The sequence below is a fragment of the Chelonia mydas genome, chromosome 3 (assembly GCF_015237465.2).
Source record: "Chelonia mydas isolate rCheMyd1 chromosome 3, rCheMyd1.pri.v2, whole genome shotgun sequence".
Classification (NCBI taxonomy): Eukaryota; Metazoa; Chordata; order Testudines; family Cheloniidae; genus Chelonia; species Chelonia mydas.
The window spans coordinates 109,000,734-109,026,775 of NC_057851.1; the positions used below are offsets into that span (position 1 = coordinate 109,000,734).

Consider the following 26,042-nt stretch of genomic DNA (forward strand, 5'->3'; position numbering starts at 1 on the left):
GTTATGCACTTTGAAACCTGTCAATAATTTCAACGCTTCTCTCTGACCTGGGTGGAGAATATAACCCCTGTTACAGAGCTGCTTTGACACAGAGCGGCAGCTGGGTTGGGTTAACTTGACTTCACGGAGCAACCCATGGAACAATTACGTTATTAACATTCCCTTTGTTTCTTTGCCAGTCAAGAGAACAATCGGATGATGAAACAGAGGAATCGGTGAAGTTTAAGAGGTTGCACAAGCTGGTTAACTCTACTCGCAGAGTCAGAAAGAAACTAATTAGGGTGGAAGAAATGAAAAAACCCAACACAGAAGGTAAAAGCAAAGTGCATACAGTTATTCTCAATTAAACTGAAATGGTGACTTTATTTCTGTGTTGAACAGGGTAGGGTTGGGGGCGGGGAGAATTCTGGGCGAGGGGTAATAAGAATGATTGTGCTCATTGCCATAAACTTGTAGTTCTGTGAAACTGGGTGCTGTTTTCTATAAAGACTGAGTTATCCCAGCTGTTTTAAGACTTTAAGGAGAGCAATGTGGCTGTTTGGGAGGTGGTTACTGCTACAGCTGAAGGTCTGTTAACACTCCGAGTGCAATATTGGACAGCCCTTTTATCAGGAGGTTAGAACTTGGCTTTACATTTTGACCCCCTCTGTTGTATTTTGTGGAAAGAATGAAAGGTAGCAGAAATTCCACGACATCTGTGCCCCTATTATGTCACAAACATCAGAGCAGAGCCACCGTGACTTGGTTCTTTTCCTCCAAGCCTTTGGAGACACCTTTGCAAGAACATTCCCCAACTGCAGCTCTAAGGATTTGGAAGGGGAGTGGCTAGTTGAAGGTGGAACTGCTCTACATGGTATCGTTCTTTGGCAAGGCCAGAGAATTTCTGTCACACATTCTTGCTGCATTAACTCCATCTCTGTGCCTTCTATGATCCTGGTGGGAAACACACAGGCAATCAGCTACGGCATGCAAAAGCCATGTTGCTGGTGGAGAGAGAACCTAGGGAGAGGTGCAGAGGCTCACCCTCTCAGTATGTATACACTGCAGTTAACTTGGATGATCAGTACCTGGGTCTGAGCACTGGAGTTAGCCTAGCCTGTATGTGAACAGCCACACTGCAAAGCCATACCCAAGTTGCTGGGTCCTCACTGGTGCTGTGCTTACCTGTGTGTGTTACTAGGACTTGTAGGGTTATATCCCATTATTCTTTGTGCTGCAGTAAACTGAGCCACTCTATGGTTCTTTTTTAGTGAATTGTAGGAGAACTTGTCTGTCCTTCTGGGCATAGACGGAAGTATGAAGGCTCTGGAGAACTGTCAGCACTCGAATGATTTAGCCTATATCCTCACTGCAAAGTAGGCGGGTTACCAGCCTAAGTGAAGGCCTCACTCAGGTTTTAGCCTCTAGCCCCATACAAGCTAGCTAGACTTGGTTGAAAGCACCACTACTAACCTTGGGGTGAGATGGTTTTGTGTGTGGATGGGAGGGAGTTGGAACTAACATGCTGTTTGTTGCCATTACATTGTTCACTCTTTGTACCCTGCCCCCTACCCTGTGTCTGTCTTGTCTATTTGGATTGTAAACTCTTCAGAGCAGGGACTGTCTACTGCTCTGTGTTTGTTCAGCGCCTAGCACAATAGGGCCCCTCTTTTGGTTGACCCTTGATCACTGTAATAAACGTGATTAATAACAACAAGGGACATCTGTGTGATTATAGGGCCATTCTCTCTAACCACTGAAAGCCTCTCCTTCACTAGGGGATGATGTGTGTGGAGTTTCCCCAAGGAAATTTTCTCTCTTCCACAATGTTTTTCTGTGGCAGAGCATCATTTTCAGATTTAAAGTGCTTTACAAACACTGTCTATTTAATCATCACAACACCTTCTGATAAGTATTATCCCCATTTTTCAGATGGCAAGTGACTTCCTCAAGAACACAGAAGATGCTATGGTCAGGGTCTCAGCCCTCTCTTTCAGCAAGTAGTTAAATTTGAGTGAATAAAGTTGATTCTCTAGATAAGACATTTGCTATGGTTCTTAAAAATCAGGGTATAAGTGCTAAGTCAGGTGGTGGGACTCCTTATGGCTGTTAGGTTTGTTTGGTTTGGTTTACTATCAGTTTGGTCCAGCAAAAGCAGTTGATCTTAACAAGCTAATTAGTATTTAATGACTCTCAGACTCACAGACTTTAAGGCCAGAAAGGGACCATCATGATCATCTAGTCTGACCTCCCACACATAGCAGGCCACAAAACCTTACCCACCCCGTAATAGACCCGTAACCTCTGGCTGAGTTACTGAAGTTCTCAAATCAAGTTACAGGGAGTCCACCATTTACAGTAGTTTAACCCTGCAGGTCACCCATGCCCCATGCGGTAGAGGAAGGCAAAAACAAAAAAACAGGGTCTCTGCCAATCCTGATCCAAGGGAAAATTCCTTCCTGACCCCAAATATGATGATCAGTTAGACCCTGAGCACATGAATAAGACCTACCATCCAGACACCTGAGAGAGAATTCTCTGTAGTAATTCAGAGCGCTCCCCATCTAGCGTCTCATCACTGGTTATTGGAGATGCCACTGTAGGCAGTCTCCTCATACCATCCCCTCCACAAACACATCAAGCTCGGTCTTGAAGCCAGTCAGATTTTTTGCCCCCACAGCTCCCTTTGGAAGGGTATTCTAAAACTTCACTCCTCTGATGGTTAGAAACCTTCATCTAATTTCAAGCCTAAACTTGTTGTCATCCATTTGTTCTTGAGTCCACAATAGCGCTTAATTTAAATAATTCATCTCCCTCCGTGGTATTTATCCCTATGATGTATTAATAGAGAGCAGTCATATCTCCCCTCAGCCTTCTTTTGGTTAGACTAAACAAGCCAAGCTCTTTGAGTCTCCTCTCATTAGGTAGGTTTTTCATTCCTCACATCATCCTAGTAGCCCTTCTCTGGACCTGTTCCAGTTTGAATTAAACTTTCTTAAACATGGGAGACCAGAATTGCACCTAGTATTCGAGATGAGGTCTCACCAATGCCTTGCATAATGGTACTAGCACTTCCCTGTCTCTACTGGAAATACCTCGCCTGATGTATTCTAGGACTGCATTAGGCTTTTTCATGGCCACAGCACATTGGCGGCACAAAGTCATACTGGAATCAACCAATACACCCAGGTCTTTCTCCTCCTCTGTCACCTCCAACTGATAAGTCTTCAACTTTTAGCAAAAATTCTTACTGTTAGTACCTAAGTGCATGACTTGCCCTTTGCACTATTAAATTTCATCCCATTTATTCCTCAAATTCTCCAGGTCATCCAGATCTTCTTGTATGATATTCCAGTCCTCCTCCATATTGGCAATACATCCCAACTTTGTGTCATCTGCAAAGTTTATTAGCACACTCCCATTAATAAAAATGTTAAATAAGTTTGGTCCCAAGACTAGTTCATGAGGAACTCCACTAGTAACCTCCTTCCAGCTTGATGATTCATCTTTCAGTATGACCCATTGTAGTCTCCCTTTTAATCAGTTCCTCATTCACTTTTCAATTCTAATATTAATCCCCATCTTCTCCAATTTAACTAATAATTTCCCATGTGGAACTGTATCAAATGCCTTACTGAAATCCAGGTAGATTGCCTAAAAAATCAGTTATCTTCTCAAAGGAGATCAGGTTAGTCTGGCACAATCAACCTTTTGTAAAACCATGTTGTATTTTATCCCAGTTACCATTTACCTCTCTGTCCTTAACTACTTTCTCTTTCAGAATTTGTTACAAGACCTTTCATACCGTTGAGGTCAAACTAACAGCCTTTAGTTTTCCAGATCATCTTTTTCCCCTTACTTAAAAAATATACATTAAAAACTATTTTATCTGGCACTTCACCAACCAGAAAGCTCTATAAACCAGCATTTCTGATCTTCACTGAAAGTCCGGTTTATAGTTTGGTGTGGGGCCAGCACGGGATTGGGGTGTGGGAAGGGGTGCGGAGCAAGGGCTCTGAGACAGAGTTTGGGTGCTGAAAGGGGCTTGGGGTGCAGGATGCCAGATCTGGGGGCCGCTCACCTTGGGCAGCTCCCACCAAGCTGCGACCTGTTCTGGCTGCTCCTAGGCAGAGGTGTGGCAGGCGGCTCTGCATGCTGTCTCCACCCACAGGCACCACCCCCACAGCTCCCATTGGCCGCAGTTCCCGGCCAATGGGAGTTGCAGAGCCAGAGCTCAGGGCAGGGGCAACACGCAGAGCCACCTGCCACACCTCCGCCTATGAGCAGCCAGGAGAGAGCACCGCTTGCAGGGAACAACCCAAGGTGAGCACCCCCAGATCCAGCACCCCCTCCCGTGCCCCAAACTCCCTCCCAGAGCCTGCACTTGAACCCCCAGCCCTGCACTCCCTTCCGTACCCAAATTTCTTCCCTCTTAGTTAACAAGCATTTTTCACTTATTGGGCACCCCCCATTCCCCCAACATGCCCAATAAAACAGCTTTTACTGTATTAACAATTCTCCAGTCATAGGGTATGACTGCTGAGTTTACAGATTCACTAAAAGTCCTTGCTATTGGGGTTGCAATTTCATGTGCTAGTTCCTTTAATATTCTTGGATGGAGATTATCCATGTCCCCCCAATTTAGTCCCATTAAACTAAAACTTAAACTGTTTGAGTTTGACTTCCACCTTGGATGTGGTAATTTCTATTTTCAATATCCTTGCTCCCATTAGCCAGCCTGCCACTCTCCCTAAGCTCTTCATTAGCCTTGTTAAAAAAAAAAAATGGAGACAAAGTATTTGTTTAGGTGTTGGGCCATGCCTTGATTATCTTTAATCTCTACCCCATCCTCAAACATCCTCCTTAGAGGTCCCACTTCTTCTTTCCTTGTTTTATTTTTATTTATATGGCTATAGAACATTTTAATATTGGTTTTAATTTCCTGAAGGTCCAGCTCTGCTTGGATTTTGGCAGTTCTCACTTTATCTCTACGTTTTCTGACCTCCAAGAGGTAGCTTTCCTTGCTGATCAAACCCATCTTCCATTCCTGGTAGGCTTTCAGTTAATCACCTGTTTGAGATACTTGCTCATCCAGCTTGGTCTGCAGCCTTTCCCTATGAATTTTTTTCTGCTTTCTTGGGATGCAGGCTTTAGATTTCAGAGTAGCAGCCGTGTTAGTCTGTATCCGCAAAAAGAAGAGGAGGACTTGTGGCACTTCAGAGACTAACAAATTTATTTGAGCATAAGCTTTCGTGAGCTACAGCTCACTTCATCGGATGAAGTGAGCTGTAGCTCACAAAAGCTTATGCTCAAAGTGAGCTGTAGCTCACGAAAGCTTATGCTCAAATAAATTTGTTAGTCTCTAAAGTGCCACAAGTCCTCCTCTTCTTTTTAGGCTTTAGATTGTTTTCTGCAACTTTGATTTAAAGTACTTCCAAGCCTCCTGCATGTTAAGATCCTTGAGTTCTCCAGTCTGGTCCACTTTCCTAACTAATTCCCTTAATTCTGAAAAGTTTTTGCCCTTTTGAAATCAAGGGCCCTTGTTGCAGATCTATTTTTGTTTCTTTTCATTTAGTTTACACTGAATTAGCTCATGATCACTCCAACCAAGATTATCCCCTACAATCAGTTTTTATGTGAGGTCATCACTACTCACCAATACCAAATCTAAAATGGCTTCACCTCTTGTTGGTTCAGTGACTATTTGGTGAAGAAATCTGTCAGTTTTCACATCCAGGAAAATCTGGGCCCTACTATTATTAGTAGCATGTGTCCTCCAATCTATTTCAGGGAAGTTAGTTTCCCATAATCACACAATTCCTAATAGTAATTATTTCATTAAAAATATTAAATAGGTCTCTATCCATATCCTTATCAGATCCTGGAGATATGTAGCATACCCCAAGCACTATGTCAGGGGACCCTCTAGTAGCTCTTCACCACCCCCAAAAGTGATTTTGGCCCAAAACAGATTGTCTTATCCATCCTATCACTTCTCATTTCTTTACAGTCTAACTCATCATTAATCTATAATGCTACTTCACCACCTTTACCATTTTTTTTTGTCTTTCCTGAACAGCCCATGCCCTTCAATACCTGCACTCCAATCATGACTATTATTCCATCATGTTTCTATTATCCCTATAATATCTGGTTTCACTTCCTGTACCCGTAGTTCTAGTTCCTCCATTCTGTTACCCAGGCTCCTTGCATTGGCGTACAAACATCTTAATTGTTGCTGTTTGGCTTTTCCCACATTCCTTGCTTGATTGGGTACAGTCATTCTACTGCCAGTATCACCTACCTGACTGTTAGCTTTGTTGGTGTCAGCACTATCTGTCCTCTTAATGTCCATTCTCTTACCCACTGCTGTTCCTGTCTCCATTGCTGTATCCTTTCTTATTTGATTTTCCTCCTGCTCAATGTTAGAATAAGGTGTGGAGACTTCATGAGCATCTCCCCCAAGTTCCTAATTTAAAGCTCTTTTTCAGTTGTACCAATCTCTGTCCCAGAAGTCTATTTCCCTCTCTACATAAGTGGAGTCCACCCCATGAGAACAATCCTCTGTCCATGAATTCTTCCCAGTGGTCAAACATCCCAAAGCCCTTCTTATAGCACCACTGCCTGAGCCATCTGTTGATCACCATAATCTTGTCTGTGTGCTAGGGACAAGTAGAATCCCACAGAAGGTCACCTGAGCCTCCATTTCCTTAAGCATCTTCCCCAGCCTGGCATAGTCTCCCTTGATACGTTCCAGCGAGAATCTAGCTGTGTCATTTGTTCCCACGTGAAAGACGATCAGTGGATTCTTTCCAGCTCCCATTAGGATCCTCTTCGGCCTCAGGTCCACGTCCCGTATCTTAGTTCCTGGCAGACAGCACACCCTTCGTTTTCCCGATCAGCTCTGGTGACAGGCCTGTCTGTTCTTCTTAGTAGAGAGTTACCAATCACATAGACCTCTCTTTCCTTGTGATGGTGATATTCTCCAGCCTTTCTCCTGTTCTTTCTGGCTGCAAGTCCTCTTGTCTTTTATTCTCCCTTACAATCTTCTACAAGTCAACCTGTATTCTCTTGGGGCTCTGAACTTCGGGTAGCTCCACTGACTGACTCTTCCCATAGGACTGGCCGTTCTTCTCTTCTTCCTTGCCCTCCCTCTTTCAGTTACGGCCTGCTGTTCGCCTTTTACATTGTCCAACTCAGCAAATCTGTTCCTGGGCTCTATTTATTCCTCACTAGCCTGTCATTTTTCCTCTGCCTGGTTCTTGTAGTCACATGCTTCCACTGGCCACTTTCCTCACCCAGCGGTCTCCCCTCAGAGTTCTTTAGTCCAGTTTGCAGCTGTCTAGACTTTTCCGTTCAGCCTCCTCTTGCCTTCCCTCCGTCATCTGCTCGAATCCCCTTCGAAACTCAACCATAGTTTCCACCTGCATCTCCAGACCTCGGATCTTCTCTTCCATCTGCTCTATCAAGCAGCACTTCATACAAACGAAACTCTTTTCAAGTACCCGCTCTAGGATAGTGTACATCCTGCAGCTTCTGCATCTGGTCATCTTCATTGTCTCTTCCATTGCTTGGTTCACTCCCACTGCTGCCTCTGTGTCTGTCATAGCCTTCCCACCTCAAGTCCTGTCAAGGAAAAAGAAAAACAAACAAACAAAACCAAAAACCCAAACAATACCAGAACACCAGACACACCACTCCCTTTACAAACTCCCACTCATAGTCCCCTGTTTACAGCTCAGTTTGCTGTCTCCTGTGCCGCTGGCTGGCTGCTTGGCTGTCTTTTATAGGCCCCCTAATCAGAGAAGCCCCATTCCCTAATCAGGGCTCTGCTTCTCTCAGATCATACTGCCCCTAACAGCCTCTGCAAACTGAACAGAAAAAGCACACATCACCCACAAAAACTCACTGACTGCCACTAAGGATCAGGGTCTTGCCGCCTCCTTTCTCCTCCAACAGGACTCCCACTCAAATGCCTCTGTTTGCGGACTCATGTGCCACTGCTCATTAAAGTGTATAAGTAGACTCAGTTACCACAGGATCTGTACTGGGATCCTGTACTGCTCAACATATTCATAAGTGATCTGGAAAAGGGGGTGAATAGTGAGGTGGCAAAATTTACAGACTGTGCAGAATTACTCATAAGTCCAAAGCTGACTGTGAAGAGTTTCAAAGGAGTCTCACTAAACTGCGTGACAAAATGGCAGATGAAATTCAGTGTTGATAAGTGTAAAGTAATGCACACTGGAAAAAATCTCAGCTGTATATACAAAATGGTGGGGTCTAAATTAGCTGTTACCACTCAAGAAAGAGATCTTGGCGTCATTATGGATAGTTCTCTGAAAACATCCACTCAATGTGTGGAAGCAATCAAAAAAGCTAATTGAACATTAGCCAACCTTTAGGAAAGAGATAGATAATAAAACAGAAAATATCATGGCACTATAGAAATCCATGGTACACTCACACCTTGACTATTGCATGTAGTTCTGTTTGCCCCATCTCAGAAAAGATATATTTGAACTGGAAAAGGTGCAGAGAGAGGCAACAAAAAGGATTAGGGGTATGGAACAGTTTTCATATGAAGAGATTAAGACGACTAGGATTGTTCAGCTATTAGAAAAGAGATGAGTAAGGGGGAGATATGATAGAGGTCTATCAAATCTTAACTGATGTGAAGAAAGTGAATAAGGAAGTGTTACTTATTCCTTCACGTAACACAAGAGCTAGGGGTTGCCTAACATAATGAATAGACAGATGGTTTAAAACAAACAAAAGGAAGTACTTCTTGGAACTCATTCCCATGGGATATTGCGAAGGCCAAAAGCATAACTGGGCCCAAAAAAGAATTAGGTATCTTCATGGAGGATAGGTCCATCAATGTCTGTTAAACAAGATGGTCAAGGACACAATCGCTAAACCTCCAACTGCCAGATGCTGTGTGACTGGATGGAGGGGATGGATCACTCAAAATTATCCTGTTCTGTTCATTCCCTCTGAATCATTTGGCACTGGCTGCTGTCAGAAGACAGGATACTGGGCTAGTTGGACCACTGGTCTGACCCAGGATGGCCAATCTTATGTTCTTAGGGAATTTCTATGGGAAGTTTTATTTATGCCCACGTCAGGGAACTCGCCACAGGTAATTTTGCCAAAATTCCCCACCCGTTTCTCTTGTTTCTAAAGAAAAGAGAGGCATTCACTGCATTTCCAGATGCAGCTTCTCATGCTTTTCACACGGATTCTTTCATCCTGTTAAATGTAGATTTACTGGACAATGGAATTTGATGCTGACTGAATCTATCGGTATTTTATCTTAATTTTTTTTAGTGGCTGAGTCACTGATGCTTGCTAATTCTCTGCTACCTTTTTCTCCATAGCATTTTTAAAAATCATATATGTTAGTGTCATTAAGGCTCTGTACCAGGCATGGCCAAACCATGGCTCGTGAGCTACATGCAGCTCTTTTATAGTTAAAGTGCAGCTCGCAGAGCTCCCCCCAACCCTTACTCCCCCATTCTCCACCTACCAGACTGAAGTTGGGGGGAGCTCGGGTCCTCTGCCTTACAGCAGAGATGGTGGGGTAGGGACTTCTGCCCAGCAGGTAGGGGGGGTCTCAAGGCTTCAGCCCCACGTGGCATGCCTGCCAGGGCTTGGGGCTTCAGCAGGAGTGGGGCTGAAACCCAGGCCCCGGCAGGAGGATATTGATATAATAGGCATCACAGAAACCTGGTGGAGTGAGAACTGTCAATGGGACACAATCACTCCAGGGTACAAAATATATTGGAAGGACAGAACAGGTCCTGCAGGGGGAGGAGGGGAATGGCACTGTATGTGAAAGAAAATGTAGAATCAAATGAAGAAAAATCTTAAATGAATCCACATGTTCTGTAGAATCTCTATGGATAGTAATTCCGTGCGCCAATAAGAATGTAACAGTAGGGATCTATTATTGACCACCTGACCAGGACAGTGATAATGATGATGAAATGCTAAAGGGGATTAGAGAGGCTATCAAAATAAAAAACTCAATAGTAGTGGGGGATTTCAATTATCCCCATATTGACTGGGTACATGTCATCTCAGGACGAAATGCAGAGACAAAATTTCTCGATACTTTAAATGACTGCTTCTTCAAGCAGCTGGTACAGGAACCTACAAGGGGAGAGGCAATTCTTGATTTAGTCCTGAGTGGAGCACAGGATCTGGTCCAAGAAGTAACTATAACAGGACCGCTTGGAAATAGTGACCATAATATAATAACATTTAACATTCCTGTGGTGGGAAGAACACCTCAGCAGCCCAACACTGGCATTTAATTTCAGAAAGGGGAACTATGCAAAAATGAGGAGGTTGGTTAAACAGAAATTAAAATGTACAGTGAGTCACTAGAGTGAAATCCCTGCAAGCTGCATGAACGCTTTTCAAAGACACCATAATAGAGGCCCAAAATAAAAAACACAGTAAAAGAACTAAAAAAGAGCCACCGTGGCTTAACAATCATGTAAAAGAAGTAGTGAGAGATAAAAAGGCATCTTTTTAAAAGTGGAAGTCATATCCTAGTGAGATAAATAGAAAGGAACATAAACACTGACAAATTACTTGTAAAAATGTAATAAGAAAAGCCAGAAAGGAGTTTGGAGAACAGCTAGCCAAAAACTCAAAAGGTAATAACAAAATATTTTTTAATTTTACATCAGAAGCAGAAAGCCTGCTAAACAACCAGTGAGGCCCCCTGGACATGGTTTCTGTAAACGGAAATCATGTCTTACTAATCTATTAGCGTTCTTTTGAAGAGGTCAGCAAACGTGTGGACAAGGGGGATCCAGTGGACATAGTGTACTTAGGTTTCCAGAAAGCCTTTGACAAGGTCCCTCACCAAAGGCTCTTACGTAAATTAAGTTGTCATGGGATAAGAGGGAAGATCCTTTCATGAGAACTGAGACAGGGAACAAAGCGTAGGAATAAATGGTAAATTTTCAGAATGGAGAGGGATAACTAGTGGTGTTCCCCAAGGGTCAGTCCTAGGACCAATCCTATTCAACTTATTCATAAATGATCTGGAGAAAGGGGTAAACAGTGAGGTGGCAAAGTTTGCAGACGATACTAAACTGCTCAAGATAGTTAAGACCAAAGCAGACCGTGAAGAACTTCAAAAAGATCTCACAAAACTCAATGATTGGGCAACAAAATGGCAAATGAAATTTAATGTGGATGAATGTAAAGTAATGCACACTAGAAAAAATAACCCCAACTATATATACAGTATGATGGGGACTAATTTAGCTACAACTAATCAGGAAAGAGATCTTGGAGTCATCACGGATAGTTCTCTGAAGATGTCCATGCAGTGTGCAGCGGCAGTCAAAAAAGCAAATGGGATGTTAGGAATCATTAAAAAGGGATAGAGAATAAGATGGAGAATATCTTATTGCCCTTACATAAATCCATGGTACGCCCACATCTTGAATACTACGTACAGATGTGTTCTCCTCATCTCAGAAAAGATATACTGGCATTAGAAAAAGTTCAGAGAAGGGAAACTAAAATGATTAGGAGTTTGGAACGGGTCCCATATGAGGAGAGATTGAAGAGGCTAGGACTTTTCAGCTTGGAAGAGAGGAGACTAAGGGGGGATATGATAGAGGGATATAAAATCATGAGTGGTGTGGAAAAAGTGAATAAGGAAAAGTTATTTACTTGTTCCCATAATATGAGAACTAGGAGCCATCAAATTAAATTAATGGGCAGCAGGTTTAAAACAAATAAAAGGAAGTTCTTCACTCAGCGCACAGTCAACCTGTGGAACTCCTTGCCTGAGGAGGTTGTGAAGTCTAGGACTATAACAGGATTTAGAAGAGAACTGGATACATTTATGGAGGCTAAGTCCACTAATGGCTATGAGCCAGGGTAGGTAAGGAATGGTGTCCCTAGCCTCTGTTTGTCAGAAGGTGGAGATGGATGGCCAGAGAGAGATCACTTGATCATTACCTGTTAGGTTCACTCCCTCTGGGGCACCTGGCATTGGCCACTGTCGGCAGACAGGATACTGGGCTGGATGGACCTTTGGTCTGACCCAGTGTGGCCATTCTTATGTTCTTACGGGGGGCTGAAGCCCCAACTCCCGTCAGGTGTGCCCTGGCTCTCAGACTTCTGAAGATTTTCATATGTGGCTCAGTGGGTCAGTAAGTTTGGCCACCCCTGCTCTGTACTATGGACTGACTCCGTACAACATCTGTTGTGGCCTATGACACACAATGCATATTTTGCAACTTGTTTAAATACATATTTTCTCAATAGGCCAGTGTAATTTGTCAACACTTATTCACTCTCATGCGAACTATTATTCTGTTACACTGGGAAAAGGAAAAGTAATTGAACCACTGAACAGTTCAGTGCAAGTGATGTTAAGAGTCTTAATCAGATCCAGAAAGTGCAGAGTTAAAGGGTGTCAAATCTGGCACACAACCATTCCTTTATTTAGCTGGCTGTACCTTCACAGAAGAGAGGCGGAGGTTTCAACTAATGTGTGTGCAGCAGATGTCTCTTGCCGACAGAATGAACAGAAGATGAAATAGGAAGTCTCAACTCTGAATTTACATCCTTGTTTAGGCTGAGGCTAGACCTGCAATGTTGTTTGCATGTTGGAATTTATTCACTATTATTAGGATAGTTTACCAACACCATAATTGAAGTCAGTGGTCCAAATTCATCCCGGCTGTAACACTGTGGAAGCCACTTGAGTTATAGTGGGGATGGATAAAACTTCAGTTTTCTTTTAAAAAGAAAGTTTCACAACTCACTAAAAATTAATTCAATCTGTACAAGACAGCTCTGTGAGCACTTGGGAACACATACAGATGTGTGAATTGCCTATGTACATGCCCTAGCTAATATATTGGGCAGAACTGTCATGTATGTGCGTGATATTTTTTGGCATTTTTCCCTAACTCATCATCTGGCTTAAAAGATGCTCAGTAGAAAAATCTGAAGAAAATGTTTTCTAAACCCTTACACGTAAAAAGGAATTATGTTTTAAGTGTATTATTTGCCTCCACTAATCCCAAAAGCAGCCCAGGTCCTGTTCTTGTATCTTTGTTCTAGCCATTATTTTAAAATAATATTTCAGTTTGAAAAATCATTTTTTCCACCTAAAATATGGAGAGCGGCTGAAAAGCATATTTTTAAAGGGATGCTGAGGTTGGTACACCCACAATTTGACCTACTTCCTTTCTCTCACAAATGCGTTAAGTAAACATAATGTAAATAGAACTCGGTGCCACCCCCAGGAAGCTGTAGCCTTTCAATATGATCCTTGGGCTCAGCTCCATACCTTACAGAGGGAAATACTGTTGGCTTGTAGCAGAACTGGCGATTGGAAATCTGAAACCAAGTGGGGATGTTTGGTGTGGTGTTTGCTCTTGAGTATCTTGAATGCATTTCTTGCCCATAACGATTTCATTGCATTGCTGGTAGCTGAGCTCTAGGACCCAGCAGAATGGTATGGGAGCCCCTGTGGGTGTACACATTTCTTTTCACACTTTTCTGCAGTGTGTTTTGCAAGAAAGAAGTGGGGAAAACTCCTGTGATTTCACTGTGTTTACAAAATACATGTAACTTCTGATAAGATTCCCTCCACACTCAGTCCTTCAGTGCCCTTGTTTTCTTTAAATAAATACGTAAATATCAATGCATCAAAATCTGCAGTCCTCAACTGAGCAGACTTTTTAGAATTCAATGGGAATGTTGCTCAATTAAGAACAGCAGAATTTGGCCCATTGCCAACATCTCAGCACCAGAGTGACAATAAAAAACCAACAGGAGGAGCATAGTCTGGCATATAAGTGATGTGATAGGACACCTGGGTTCTGGTCTCATCTCTGCAACTGACTTGCTTGGACGAGCCACTTAACTACTCTGTTCTTCATCTCTCTCATCTATAAGCGAAAGAAAATACTTTCTGCTCCTTCATTATAGCTCTGTGAGGTTTGTGAATGAAAAAGCACTGTATAAGTGCAAAGTAGTTTTATTACTATTATTATTTCTAATTAATAGCATAAAACAGTGTGTGCAGTGATTGATGAAAAAATACGTTCTGGGAAGAAGCATCTTGATTTCAACTTTTTAAAGCTTCATTACTGACATCACTTGGAAGGGGAGAATGATGTTTAAAATGCTGAAAAGGTCTTGATAATGTCTTTTTAAAATATTCTTTAAGGCTACTTCTTAATTAAGTTATCCCAGAATTCTTGCTTTGCTTATGGAAGTGGGAGAACTTGCTGCAAGTCTGTCCACCAACAAAAACGTTATGGGCTACTGTGCATCACAGTAGTCAGGAACATTTTCTCCATTTTAAGTATCTGTATTTTGTTGTTGTTGTCTTAATTTAATGAAATGATTGGCCAGAGCACAGCCTCCAGGGGAAGACTCATTAGTGTATGAGTAAATTAGACGATAAGTGTGAAAGATGATGTATGTTTTGCTGCTTTTGTCCCCTATAGGTGTGGACGAGCACTCACTTGACAGCTCTCCTGTACTGGATGACAGATCGGCACTTTACTCAGGAGTTCACAAGAAGCAATTCTACTTAGATGGCTCTTCTGAAAAGCAGCCTGAGGATGATTCAGACTCACTCACCACTTCTCCTTCATCCAGCAGCCTAGATACTTGGGGTGCTAATAGGAAGCTGGTTAAGACCCTCAGCAAAACTGATAGCCGTGGACTTATTAAGCCCCCCAAGAAGCTGGGGACATTTTTTTCTTACCCAGAAGAGGAGAAGACCCAGAAGGTTTGCCGCTCTTTGACAGAGGGGGAGATGAAGAAGGGCCTTGGCTCCCTGAGCCATGGGGTAAGTACTGAAAGTATTTGCTTTTATGACAGCACCAGGCACAAGCACCATCTCCTGGTGTCCCTGGAGGAGGTTCAGAGTGTCAGGAAGCAGATCCGATTGAAGAAAATGGATACTAACTATTCCTGTTCCAGAGCTTTTCTCTGCCAGCGTCCTGTCAGGAAAGGCACATCCCCTGCAACTTGTGACCTACAACTGCTCCGGCACAAAGCCAAAGGGGGAGGAGGTTGTGGCTTCCCAAACAGAAGGCTTCGAGGGCGCACCTCTGTCAGTGAGTTCAATATCACCTACGTGGTGGAGAGAAGCCTGTATAGTCACCTCAACCTATCACAGCTGGTGCGTCCCGTCACTGACAGGACCCTGAGCAAGGCTGACAAGCAGGACCTGAGGAGATGCCTGCTGGATGAGGATGAGGAGGCCAAACGGAAGTGGGCTGCCACAGTGGACCGTTGTACTAAAAGGGTTCTCTTGAGAATCCACCAAAAGTCTGTGAGTCAAAGAGCTGTCATGAAGGTGGCCTTCCAGTTCCTGTGAGGTTGCAGTCAGCATTGTTTCTGCTTTCTATCCCAACCTGTAAACGTTAGTACAGTGTTTTCCCCCTCTCATTTGCCAACAGAAGTTGTTAAATGCAAAAATGAGCTGTGAGGACAGGGGCCGTTCTAGTCCCCAGTGAAGAAATTGGTATAATCCCTTTCAGTGTATAAAGAGAAGAGCATTATCAAGTCTGCGGTTCCCATGTGCATGGAGTGACTCAATGGGAAAGAGCAAAATTTACCACTAAAAGCTTCTTTTAAACTCTTCTAATTCAGAAATTGAGATTTTGGTGAAAAGAGAAGCAATGTGAAAAAAGTTTTCTGCTGTTTCATAAATTAGTTCAGCATTCTTTAAAAGGAAATATTGTAGGGTACCTAAATCCTTCAGATGGATGGAAGACTGAGTAAATTCTGCTTCTCTCCTTCTGCTTCCTTCTGTTATCCATCCTACTCTCAGCCCAGCTCTTCCCCCTCAGTTTTCCTCTCAATTGCTAACATAGTGCACTCCCGCTCTGTAGCCTCCCTCCCCACATGTCCAGCACTCGAGAGGTAGAGGGCTTTGTTATCTACATGCCTTCTTTCCTCCCCAACTTCTCTCTCCAGCAGAGAATCTCTCTGGGTCACTTCTGCACTGCCCCTGACTGCAGCTCCTGCTCCCTAGCATGTGATGGAGGTGAGACCTGGGAAGTTGGGATACAGGGAAGGGTAGCCAGCAGAGAAGTGTATGCTTTTAACAGGATGAGTTAAAAGCCACATGGCTTTTAGCTAAGACTGTAGCAGACTCATTAATCTCAAGATGGTCGAGTACCACCAGAGGGGAAAAGAGCACCACACCCAGCAGGCATACACTTGTATTTGGTTGATGGCCACTGTGGTAATACTTTATTTTGACCCAGTACAATTAACAGTTTCTCCTGGCTATTCCACTAGTGCTTCTGTGTAGCCTACATAAGGACAGCCATACTGGGTCACACCAAAGGTCCATCAAGCCCAGTATCCTGTCCTCTGACAGTGGCCAGTGGCAGGTGCCCCAAAGGGAATGAACAGACAAGTTATCATTAAGTGATCCATGCCCTGTCACCCAATCCCAGCTTCTGGCAAACAGAGGCTAGGGACACCATTCCTGCCCATCCTGGCTAACAGCCACTGATGGACCTATCTTCCCTGAATCTACCTAGCTCCCGTTTGAACCCCATTATAGTATTGGCCTTCATAACACCCTCTGGTAAGGAGTTCCAGAGGTTGACAGCGCGTTGCGTGAAAAAATAATTTCCTGTGTTTGTTTTAAACCTGCTACCTATTAATTTCATTTGGTGGTCCCTTGTTCTTGTATTATGAGAAGGAGTAAGTAACACTTCCTTATTTACTTTCTCTACACCACTCATGATTTTATAGACCTCTGTCATATCCCCCCTCAGTGGCCTCTTTTCAAAGCTGAAAAGTCCCAGTCTTATTAATCTCTCCTCATACGGAAGCCGTTCTATACCCCTAATCGTTTTTGTTGCCCTTTTCTGAACCTTTTCCAATTCCAATATAGCTGGGACTAGCTGACTCATCACTGGTAGTGTCATGTTACTTCCAGAAATAGTGTTCTTGAACAATATTCTTTTATGTAATGACATTTCAATTGATTGTACCTGAAACACCCCTCTGCAGGTTGAATACTTGTGGGGCATATGCAGACTGACAAGATCCACTAGTTCTTCATGTCTTCTAAAATACCACAATTATGCATTAGAAATGCCCTTTGATGTTCTCTTCTTGTAAATACAGATGCCATCCCCAAGAGGAAGCTGTTTAATCATTTAAAAACATGTGAGTAGTCTCACTTTTGAAGTCTCATTATGGAACTCATTAGCTTGTTCACAAAGATAAAATTAGAGAAGAAAAGGAGAGCACTTCCCCTTTCCCCTTTCCCCTTTCCCCTTTCCCCTTTTTCTCTTTTCTTTTCGGAGTGGACTTTCTAATCAATTAGCTTGAAAGAAACTTCTTTTTAAAACAGCAGAAACCTGATAAGAGTCTCATGACCTTCAAGCACCTCCAGTCCTTCTTCCTAAAATTGTAACGCTTGCTGCAACCTCAGGGTAATTGTAATGCCTTTGTATTCAGTGGAAGTGGTCACAGTCTAGTCTTGCCATTTGTTTTTGTCATTTATATTTGTTTCGGTGATCTGGGCATGCTTGAAATTTTTGAATCACATCAGTTTTTCTTTCCTCCCAGTATCCTAATATGTTGGGATTTTTTGATTGCATGACCATTCCATTGAATATCCCTCTCTTCATCCACAGACTTTTTGTTTGGTACAGTATTACCAGAAATGATCAAAGTGACATGAAAGGGCAAGGTAAAGGTTACAGATTTACAAGGACTTTCTTCTCAGAGAAGACTGGTACAAGAACTACTCTGGCTAGCTTAAAAGCCATTGGCTGAGAACAATTCCTTAAGTTCCGTTCCACTGTCCTCTCTTCAGTGTTAGGTTATCTGAGCAAGGTGGGATTAATTAGAATTTGCTTGGCACAGAAGGTCCCAGTTATGTGGATAAAACAGGCAGGGCAAAGTTTTTGGCCTGAGGGCCACATCGGGGAATAGAAATTGTGTGGCAGACAATGAATGCTCACAAAATTGGGGGTGGGCTCTGGTTGGGGGGGCGGGCTCTGGGGTGGGGTTGGCAATTAGGAGTTTGGGGTGTAGGAGGATGCTCTGGGCTGGGACCGAGGGGTTCGGAGGCCGGGAGGGGGATCAGGGCTGGGGCAGAGGGTTGGGGTGTGGGGAGAGGCTCCAAGTGTGCAGGCTTTGAACGACGCTTACCTCAAGAAGCTCCCGAAGCAGTGGCATGTCCCTTCTCCGGCTCCTACATGTGGAGTGGCCCCCGACCCTGCGCCCCAGAGTGGGGCCATGCTGCGGTGACCCGGTGCCCTGGCTGGAGCACCGCAGCAGGGCTGAGCCACGTGGTGCAGCCCCAACCCGGCGCCCCAGCTGGAGCTCTGGAGCAGCGCAAGTCCCAGACCCCGCTCCCCAGCAGGAGCTTGCGGGCCGGCTTAAAATGGCTCATGGGCCATAGTTTGCCAACCCCTGGGTTAAAAAGTGCTGTGTATGAAACATAGATCTTAATGGTGGTGTTTGCTGGTGTGGCTAGCGTATGACTTTTTATAAACAGTGCTTGAAAACCGTTCTCACAGCTAGGTTGTGAGCTCGCCTTGACCAGTGTGATTAAGTCATTTGTTCTCAAACTTTTTCTGCTAGTATCCCCCTTGTGACAGAGGGATGCCCTTAACCCAGTGAACACATGCACGCACACACACACCCCTCCCTAGGTGGCCTCCCACCATGCCTCAGTACAGTTGCTGTCATCTCTTTTCCTGTCCATAGTCTTTCTGCTCTCACGCCTTTTTTTCTGCTCATCTTTTCTCTTCTCTTTGTTTTTCTCTTGTGTGTTCTAGATGTTGCTCTCTTGTTTGCAGTTCCCTCTTCCTCCTCCCAACTCAGCAGAAAGCTGTGGGCTGCTTGGAGTAGGAGTGTTCATTGAAGGTGGTTCCATGAAGCTGGATCTCACATGTTCTTGCATCTGAGTGCCATGGGAGCAGAGGAGCAAAGGCTTGGCCCTTTGGGCTTATGTCTGAGCCTGTTGCCCTGCTCCTGTGGCCAGCTTCTTTAAGTGCCACTGAATGTGCAGGGAGAGAAAGCTGATAGCTTTCAAGAGACACCCGCTGCTTTATCCATAGCCAACTTTGACAGGTTCGAGGTCATGCAACTTTCTTCATCCCCATATTTGTTGTTCTGCTTTGTCCCACCCCACCTGATTAGAAACGAATAAGGTAGAACAAAGGTTTGTTCTAATAGGACCAATTAATCAAATTGTCCATTGGGGGCTGTAATTTTTGGGTCGTCTTCCTGCAAATCACAGTCTCCAGGCTTTTTGTTGAGTAGCTGTCAGCTGATAGGTGTTACCTACCTTCAGGCCTTTCAACAGCTTCTGGTTGTTTGTTAGGCAAATCTGAAGAACTAAGAACCTGATCTAATGCCATTGATGTCACTAGAAATCTCTCAATTGACTTCATTATGTGTTGGATCAGGATGTAAAAAAAGCACAGCAATGTTCTTCAGGCATTTCCCCATCGCTTTGTCTAACTATAAAGAGATCATTTAAAACAGAGAACTACCTGTCTGTAAATCAGCTACCGAATCTTACCATTGATACAAATAAATACTAATTGCTGCATCCTTATTTCCCTGGGATGTCCCATGTGGTTACTGTCAGTGAAAAGAATCTAAACACAGTCATTGGAACAGAGCAAGGTCACTGCAGTACAGTACTGTGGCCCAATTTTTGAGGGGGGAAAAAGTTTTAACAGTTTTACCTTCTTGTTTTGAAAGGCAGTAGTTGTATTCCCACTGAGTTCAAAGGGGCCAGTCCTCTTCCAGCTGATACAAGAGCTTTAGAACAGGTCCATCAGCCAGAGCTGAACATGTTGTTTCTTGCTGTGGACGTGTGGCTTTACTTAGTGTGATTGGTCACGCTGTGGCTTTGTGCTTTTGGGAGGGAACCGGTGTCATAGTGCTGATGCTTTTAGGCAGGGAGATTATTATCTACAGTATCAGAGTTTTTGGCCAGGTCTGAGGAGCAGTGAGTGAGTCACTCCTCTGGGCTAATCGTGCCATTGTAAATATGACCTACTTTCTCTCCCAGCGGGTGATAAAAGCTGCTTTGTACCACTAAGCAGGGGTGAGAGATGCCTAAACTGGAGTCATTGCTTTGGAAGAATAAAACCTCTGGTGGCATATCCCTTTTTGACAGCTGGACTGGGGTTATGCTCCCACCCCCAGGGCCTGATTATGCACGGTGCTTAGCTCATCCATTGATTTCAGTGGAAGTTGAAGGTGTTCAGCTACTCCCAGGAGGTGCTCACTCAACACCTCACAGGATTGGGGCCCCTGACTATAGGGATACTACTTTGGACTAGTATAGGGGAGGAGGCTGGAATCAGGTTGCCAGAAAATTGAAAGGCTTACTGCATAAAATGAGTGGACAGTTTTCTCAGTTTCTCATCCTTTTTTCCATTTCCATCTTCTGCATACATTTGTGTTTTCAGTGATGTTCTCCAAATGGGAGAAGATGCTTGAGTGAGTTAATTGTTTGTAATGTGATTGTTTCTGTACTAATCCTGTCCTTTCCACAGAGAACCTGTAGCTTTGGAGGATTTGACTTGACAAATCGTTCCCTGCACATTGGAAACAACAACTCTGACCAAATGGTGAGTAGGAGGTAGGAAGGGCTGGGTCTGAAATAGCAGGAGGCTCCTCATGTGTGGTACTATGAAATGCTTCTTGGTGGAGTTCAATGTAGTCTTCAGTGTAGTTCTATAATAGCAGTTTGGGGATCCAAGTAAGCAGCCCAGAGAGCACAATTATTTTTAACCACCAACTGCACTGGTTTCTCAGCTTTGTGACAACCATATACTGTGTGTGTGTTTGTTTATATACTGTATCAGAGAAGAAGTATGATCAGGTGGTTACAGCACAGGACTAGGGGTCAGATCTCTGTTCTATTCCTAGCTAAGTCATTGACTTGCTGCATCACCTCAGGCAAGTCAAGTGATATCTGTGCTTCACCACAGATGCAAAAATATCTAATTTGTGACCAGAACATAAGAAGAAGATGACGACAGTGACCACTCTGGATTAACCAATGTGCCTTCAGTGCATTTGCACAGGGCCCCATCTTGGCGGGGGGCAGGGAGCCCTAACCACTGGAAAAAGAACCAAAATAAAACTGAGTGGTGCGGCGACCCAGCGAGGCAGTTCTCAATGCCACTTCCTCCAATTTTGCCTAGCTACCCTCCATGAGGGGTGGCCGGACCAAACCTGAGAATTGCAGGGTAGCTGGAATTGGGAGGAGCCACCCGAGCCTGAGATGGGAGCAGAGCATTCCGCTGGAGGGGCATCTGTGAATGACCAGGAAGGTCCTGGGGCAGTGAGTGAGAGGCTGGGTGAGAGTTCTTGGTGGACTGTGGGGTGAGGGCTGGGGGAAAGCTGGGAATGTTGGAGGGGTTGTGAGGTTGGGGGCGGAGATGGTGGGGACTGCTATAAATGGGGCTGAGGGGTTGGGGTCACAGTGAGTGGGATGTGTGTGTGATGGCTGTCATGAAAAGTGGGGCTGGTAGAGTGGTGTTGGGGTATATGTGGTGTGGGGGCATTTGGGGGGTGGGTGGGGTGGAAGGGGCATTCAGGAGTCTGAGTGGGGTAGGGAAGAGGGGCATTCTGGGGTCCATGTGAGGTGGGGGCCCAATTTTCATAGTCACAGGGCCCCCAAATTATTTAATCTGGGTTCAGTGCTTCATCTATAAAATGCATACAGAAATGTTTTAGGCCTTCACTCATTGGTGTCTGTGAAAGGTTTTGAGATATCTGGATGGAAGTCACTATAGAAGTGCCTGTTCTGAAGTTGGCAGTCCTCCCCCCAGCCTCTTAATGCTATATTTGGTATTAAAAAATAAACCCTCAAATGTATTACTTCGATCCAAAAGTTGCTGTTGTGAAGTCTGCAACCAAAAAGAACTATATTATAAATATTGATCAGCTCACTGTACCATTTTCCCCCCTCAAGAACAACTTTTACTATTTTAGCCTTGGTCTCTGCCAATTCTTTTATATCAAGTAGTTTAGATCAAATCTAAATAATAAAACAACCTATTGCCAACATGTCTGATAATGAGGAGGGATTAGTTTCCTTGGGACTAGAGAAATCGGTACTCAGTGATTTTCTTCCTTACATGTGGTTTATAAGCACATGATGTATATCTTTTAGCTAGTATCTTTAAACCAGTTTGTGATGTTTTGTTCAGGTTACCTTTTGATCTGGGAAACTATGAAATCTAGATGTTATGCTTTCCCTTTCCACCAGCAGTGAGAAAGATATGGTATACGAGACTAATGCATGCAGATCAAGTGGATTTGCTGAAAGTCTCTATCTGCATTAGTTTAATGTCTTTTCAGAACTCACAAGACAAAAGGTTATCTTTAACTTGATGAAAAGAAGCAGTAAAGTTAGCAATTAGGTTATCTTTGCAAAGAGAAAGGAAGATAGAGTTGGTGACTGCCAGATTTCACAATGATTTTTAGAAGAGGGAGGGAGAGGGTTTTTTACCTAAACTAGCTTTGTTTGCGGGTTTGCATGTATGTTGTCTTTGGTTTTTGTAATGATAATGACCTTTTTTCTGAAAACAAAATTATAATCCTTGTGGAAAATTCAGTTATCCTCCTGAAGGGTTATTGCACCATACTGAAGACTAAATTCAACCACTGAAGTGTGAAATGGGTTTTTGTCCTGCTTGCAGTGCAAATCTCAATGCAGCCTTGGCTATGGAGGTGCTACGAGTGCCTCTCTAACAGAGTTGTATTATAATATGTATTTTGGAAGCCATATGGAGAAATATTGTGCTTTACAGATTGTGTAAACTGTCTGTGTAAGAATCAATCAGTGCAGCCACTTAACACGTGTTGTGGATGCAGCAACTGGTTTAAACTATAGGAAACCTACACAACAGTTTAGAAGAGAGAATGCAGCTTATCCAGTTGAAAATAAAATGGGAATTCAGGCAGGCAGAATGCAGTTATCCAAGCAAGTATTTGGCTAGGATCACAAGGTTAGCAATGCCTACTCTTGTGTAAAAAGGGTAGGGGATCTTTACTGACCAAGGAACAGATCGGACTACGATTTTATGTTGTATCAGAAGGTAGTGTTGCCTAACAGCTCGAATGTTCAGTGGTAACTCAAAGCGGAGGAACGCCCTCTACTGAATCCCCAACATAACTTCATGCAGTACCTCTAGGGCCGCAAACCAGTTCTTATAATCAGGTCTGAGAAGCAGCAAGAGTTGATGAGAATGCTACAGTGGTTTATGCACCGAGTTTATTGTCAAGGCCAAAAGAGAGAAGGATTCCATGCTGAAGCTGAGAGCAGTGAACCAAACACCGTGCTACCTTTGTGTCACCCCCTGGATACCTTTTTGCACTGAGCGCTGGAGTGAGATATAACTGGCAGGCAGCGTGGCAAGAATTTGCTCTTGTATTTTATTTTATAGACATAACCCCCTATTTTATTTTGCAGGGCAAAGAAGGAGACTTCATTTATAAAGAAGTGATCAAATCACCCTCTGCCTCCCGTATATCTCTTGGCAAAAAGGTGAAGTCTGTAAAAGAAACCATGAAGAAAAGGATGTCTAAAAAATATAGCAGCTCTCTGTCAGAGCAGGTATGTAATGCTCATAATGGACTATACTTGCTAGGATAAAAACTGTCGGGGCTATTGATCCGCATGCTTCAAGGTATCTCCCAAAAGTCCAGTGAGGTCAGGAAGAAATTTTTCTGTGTGACTTAGTGTGATATGGCAAGTCCTGTGTTCTTCTTAAACCCCTCACTTTTATAGAAATGTCTTTTATAGAAACCTAATCATGACAATTCAGTCTCAGATCTCCTTCTAGGTGACTGTTCAATAGAGGGAGATGACTGACGTGTTGTAGTTTCACCTCTGTCGTTTTATTTATTATTTCTTTGGATTTCTACAGTGATAAAAAGAGCACTGGCTCCTTATACAAGTTCAAAAAACTAAAATTAAAATACAGCTGACACCCTAACTGAACTCCCTATAAAACTCAACATATACAACTCCCCTCTTGTAAGCAGAGCTAACCTACCGCTCCCTCTGCAGCAGCCTGTGAAAATAGATACACCTTGTATCTATTTCTACCATTGCTTCATCACAGATTTGTACAGTTCATTCTTAAAAGCAACCATCAGCGTATGCAGTTGTAAAGCTGTGCTTTGAATTTACTCTGGCCAAAGTAAATCTCTCTCCGAGAAAATCCCTTTTGGCAGACTTCATGTTCTTTGGTTTGGTGGATTGTCAAAGCGTCTAATGAACTAAAAAAAGATAAATCAGTCTTTCCACCTGTAATGTGTAAGTAATTGCTTACAAAACAGCTGGGAAAGCAACATTTTCTCTAATAAATATTACCCTCTAGTGGCCATTTAATAATCAGCAGCCAATTAGCATATCCTTGCAGTGTTAGAAAGCTGGAGCATGCTATTGGTGGACAGGAACAAATATACCATCATAGTGTTAATTTATCAGCAGTCCTCTGGTGAGACCTCTTGGGACAGCTTGGCTACATACTTCCAGCCGTTATTTTTCTCTGTTGTCATTTGCTGACCAGTACTCAGCTCTGATGTTGAAGATCTGGTTCGAACTATCAACTCCTCAGGGCAGGAACCTTCTCTTTGGTATATGTTTGAGCAATGCCTAGTACAGTGGGGCTGGGACCTGTAGGTGCAATTACAGTTCAAATTAATAATGATCATTGTGGATTTTTGCCCCCAAATGAAGTGATCCATATTTCTCTTCACTGAAGCAGACTGATCCCAGGCTAATGCAAGTGATATCTATCAAGTCATAATTATAACTGCCCTGGTAAATGTGGACCTACAGCACCAGAATAGTGTGACCAACTATAACTCTCATTTAATTCTTGCGGTCTTTGGAGAGGACTTTAGCAGCTAGCCAAAACAATTTTGTAATAATTTTTCTTGAAAACTTATTAGAAAGCATCAAGAATGGGAGATTTGGGGTGGGTTTTTTCCCCCTCTCTCTCCCTTGTGCTTTATAGGCTGGAGAAGAGCATGTTGCTGTGTGTGTCATCCCAATGAACTAGAGAATGGGTTTACTTTAGAAGGAAATAGCTCTGCCTTGCAGTCTTCCCACCTAGTGCCTTTTGAACTCCCTGAGAATGGGCTACCTGATCTTATTAAAGAGAAGGGATGAGTGTTAGGCCACACGTGCCCCAGAAGAAAGCAGTGGTAAGGTTTAGGGTGGCAGGTGGAACTGTAGAACCAAAGCTGCTGAACAAAATTACTTCACTGGTCATCCCTGTAATGATTATCGTCCATCACTTCACACACACACGGCTGCCTTGCTCAAGCCCACGCTGCTTGTCCGGAACTTTCGTTTTTGATTGTAAACTCTTTGGGGCAGGGATTGTTGTTTGTTCTGTTCATGTGGCAGCCGAAGTCTTGGCTAACACACCAGGTAACCTCCAGAGCTAAAAGCATAAGCTGTTACAGCTTGAGCTAAAGAGACACGGCTGTTTAGCTGGGACTGTACCAACTCATACCCTTTGCGAATCGCAGAGGGGAAGGGGGCCTTGGAATGCACACTCACCAGTGAGTTACATTAGAACAGTGCCCAGCACTACTGGGCCCAATTTGGATGAGGCCTTGAGGCACTACCATCGTACAAATGTTAATAATAATAATAATTAATATATTTTTAAAAATAACTAAATCCTATTCCAAATAATGACAAACGGAGTTGTTCTATCAATACGTTTTTAAAAACGCAGCATGTGGTGTCACCCTCAATCATGTGCAGTGTTGCTCACACTTCCTAAGTATGTATGCAGCCACGTTGGATCTACGCGGGTGATACTTTTTTTAATTGTTCATTTCAAATGGGCAGCTCAATTAAGAAATAATAAGCTGCAACAAAGGTCACATTTCCTCCTGTATTATGGAACTTTAAAGATAAGATGTTTGGGTCAAACAACCCTTTGGATATTCTACTTAGGAATGAGATAAATCTGAAAAACTGTGTGCACATTGGGTTAGTGATCTGCTTCTGCTCTTCTGCT

At 43.4% G+C, this 26,042-nt stretch overlaps 1 protein-coding gene across 14 annotated transcripts in view; it reads left to right on the forward strand.

Moving 5' to 3' along the window:
- SASH1 (SAM and SH3 domain containing 1) overlaps positions 1 to 26,042 on the forward strand; it is an 838,974-nt gene that overhangs the window by 785,954 nt on the left and 26,978 nt on the right. For 8 of the 14 annotated variants that reach the window (XM_043543094.1, XM_043543100.1, XM_043543099.1 and 5 more), the window contains 4 exons: positions 180 to 312; positions 14,481 to 15,316; positions 20,538 to 20,612; positions 23,468 to 23,611. In XM_043543094.1, the coding sequence (XP_043399029.1) occupies positions 180 to 312; positions 14,481 to 15,316; positions 20,538 to 20,612; positions 23,468 to 23,611 (1,188 nt within the window). The remainder of the gene's footprint in view (positions 1 to 179; positions 313 to 14,480; positions 15,317 to 20,537; positions 20,613 to 23,467; positions 23,612 to 26,042) is intronic. The other 6 variants (XM_043543097.1, XM_043543098.1, XM_043543105.1 and 3 more) reach the window with 1 other exon arrangement.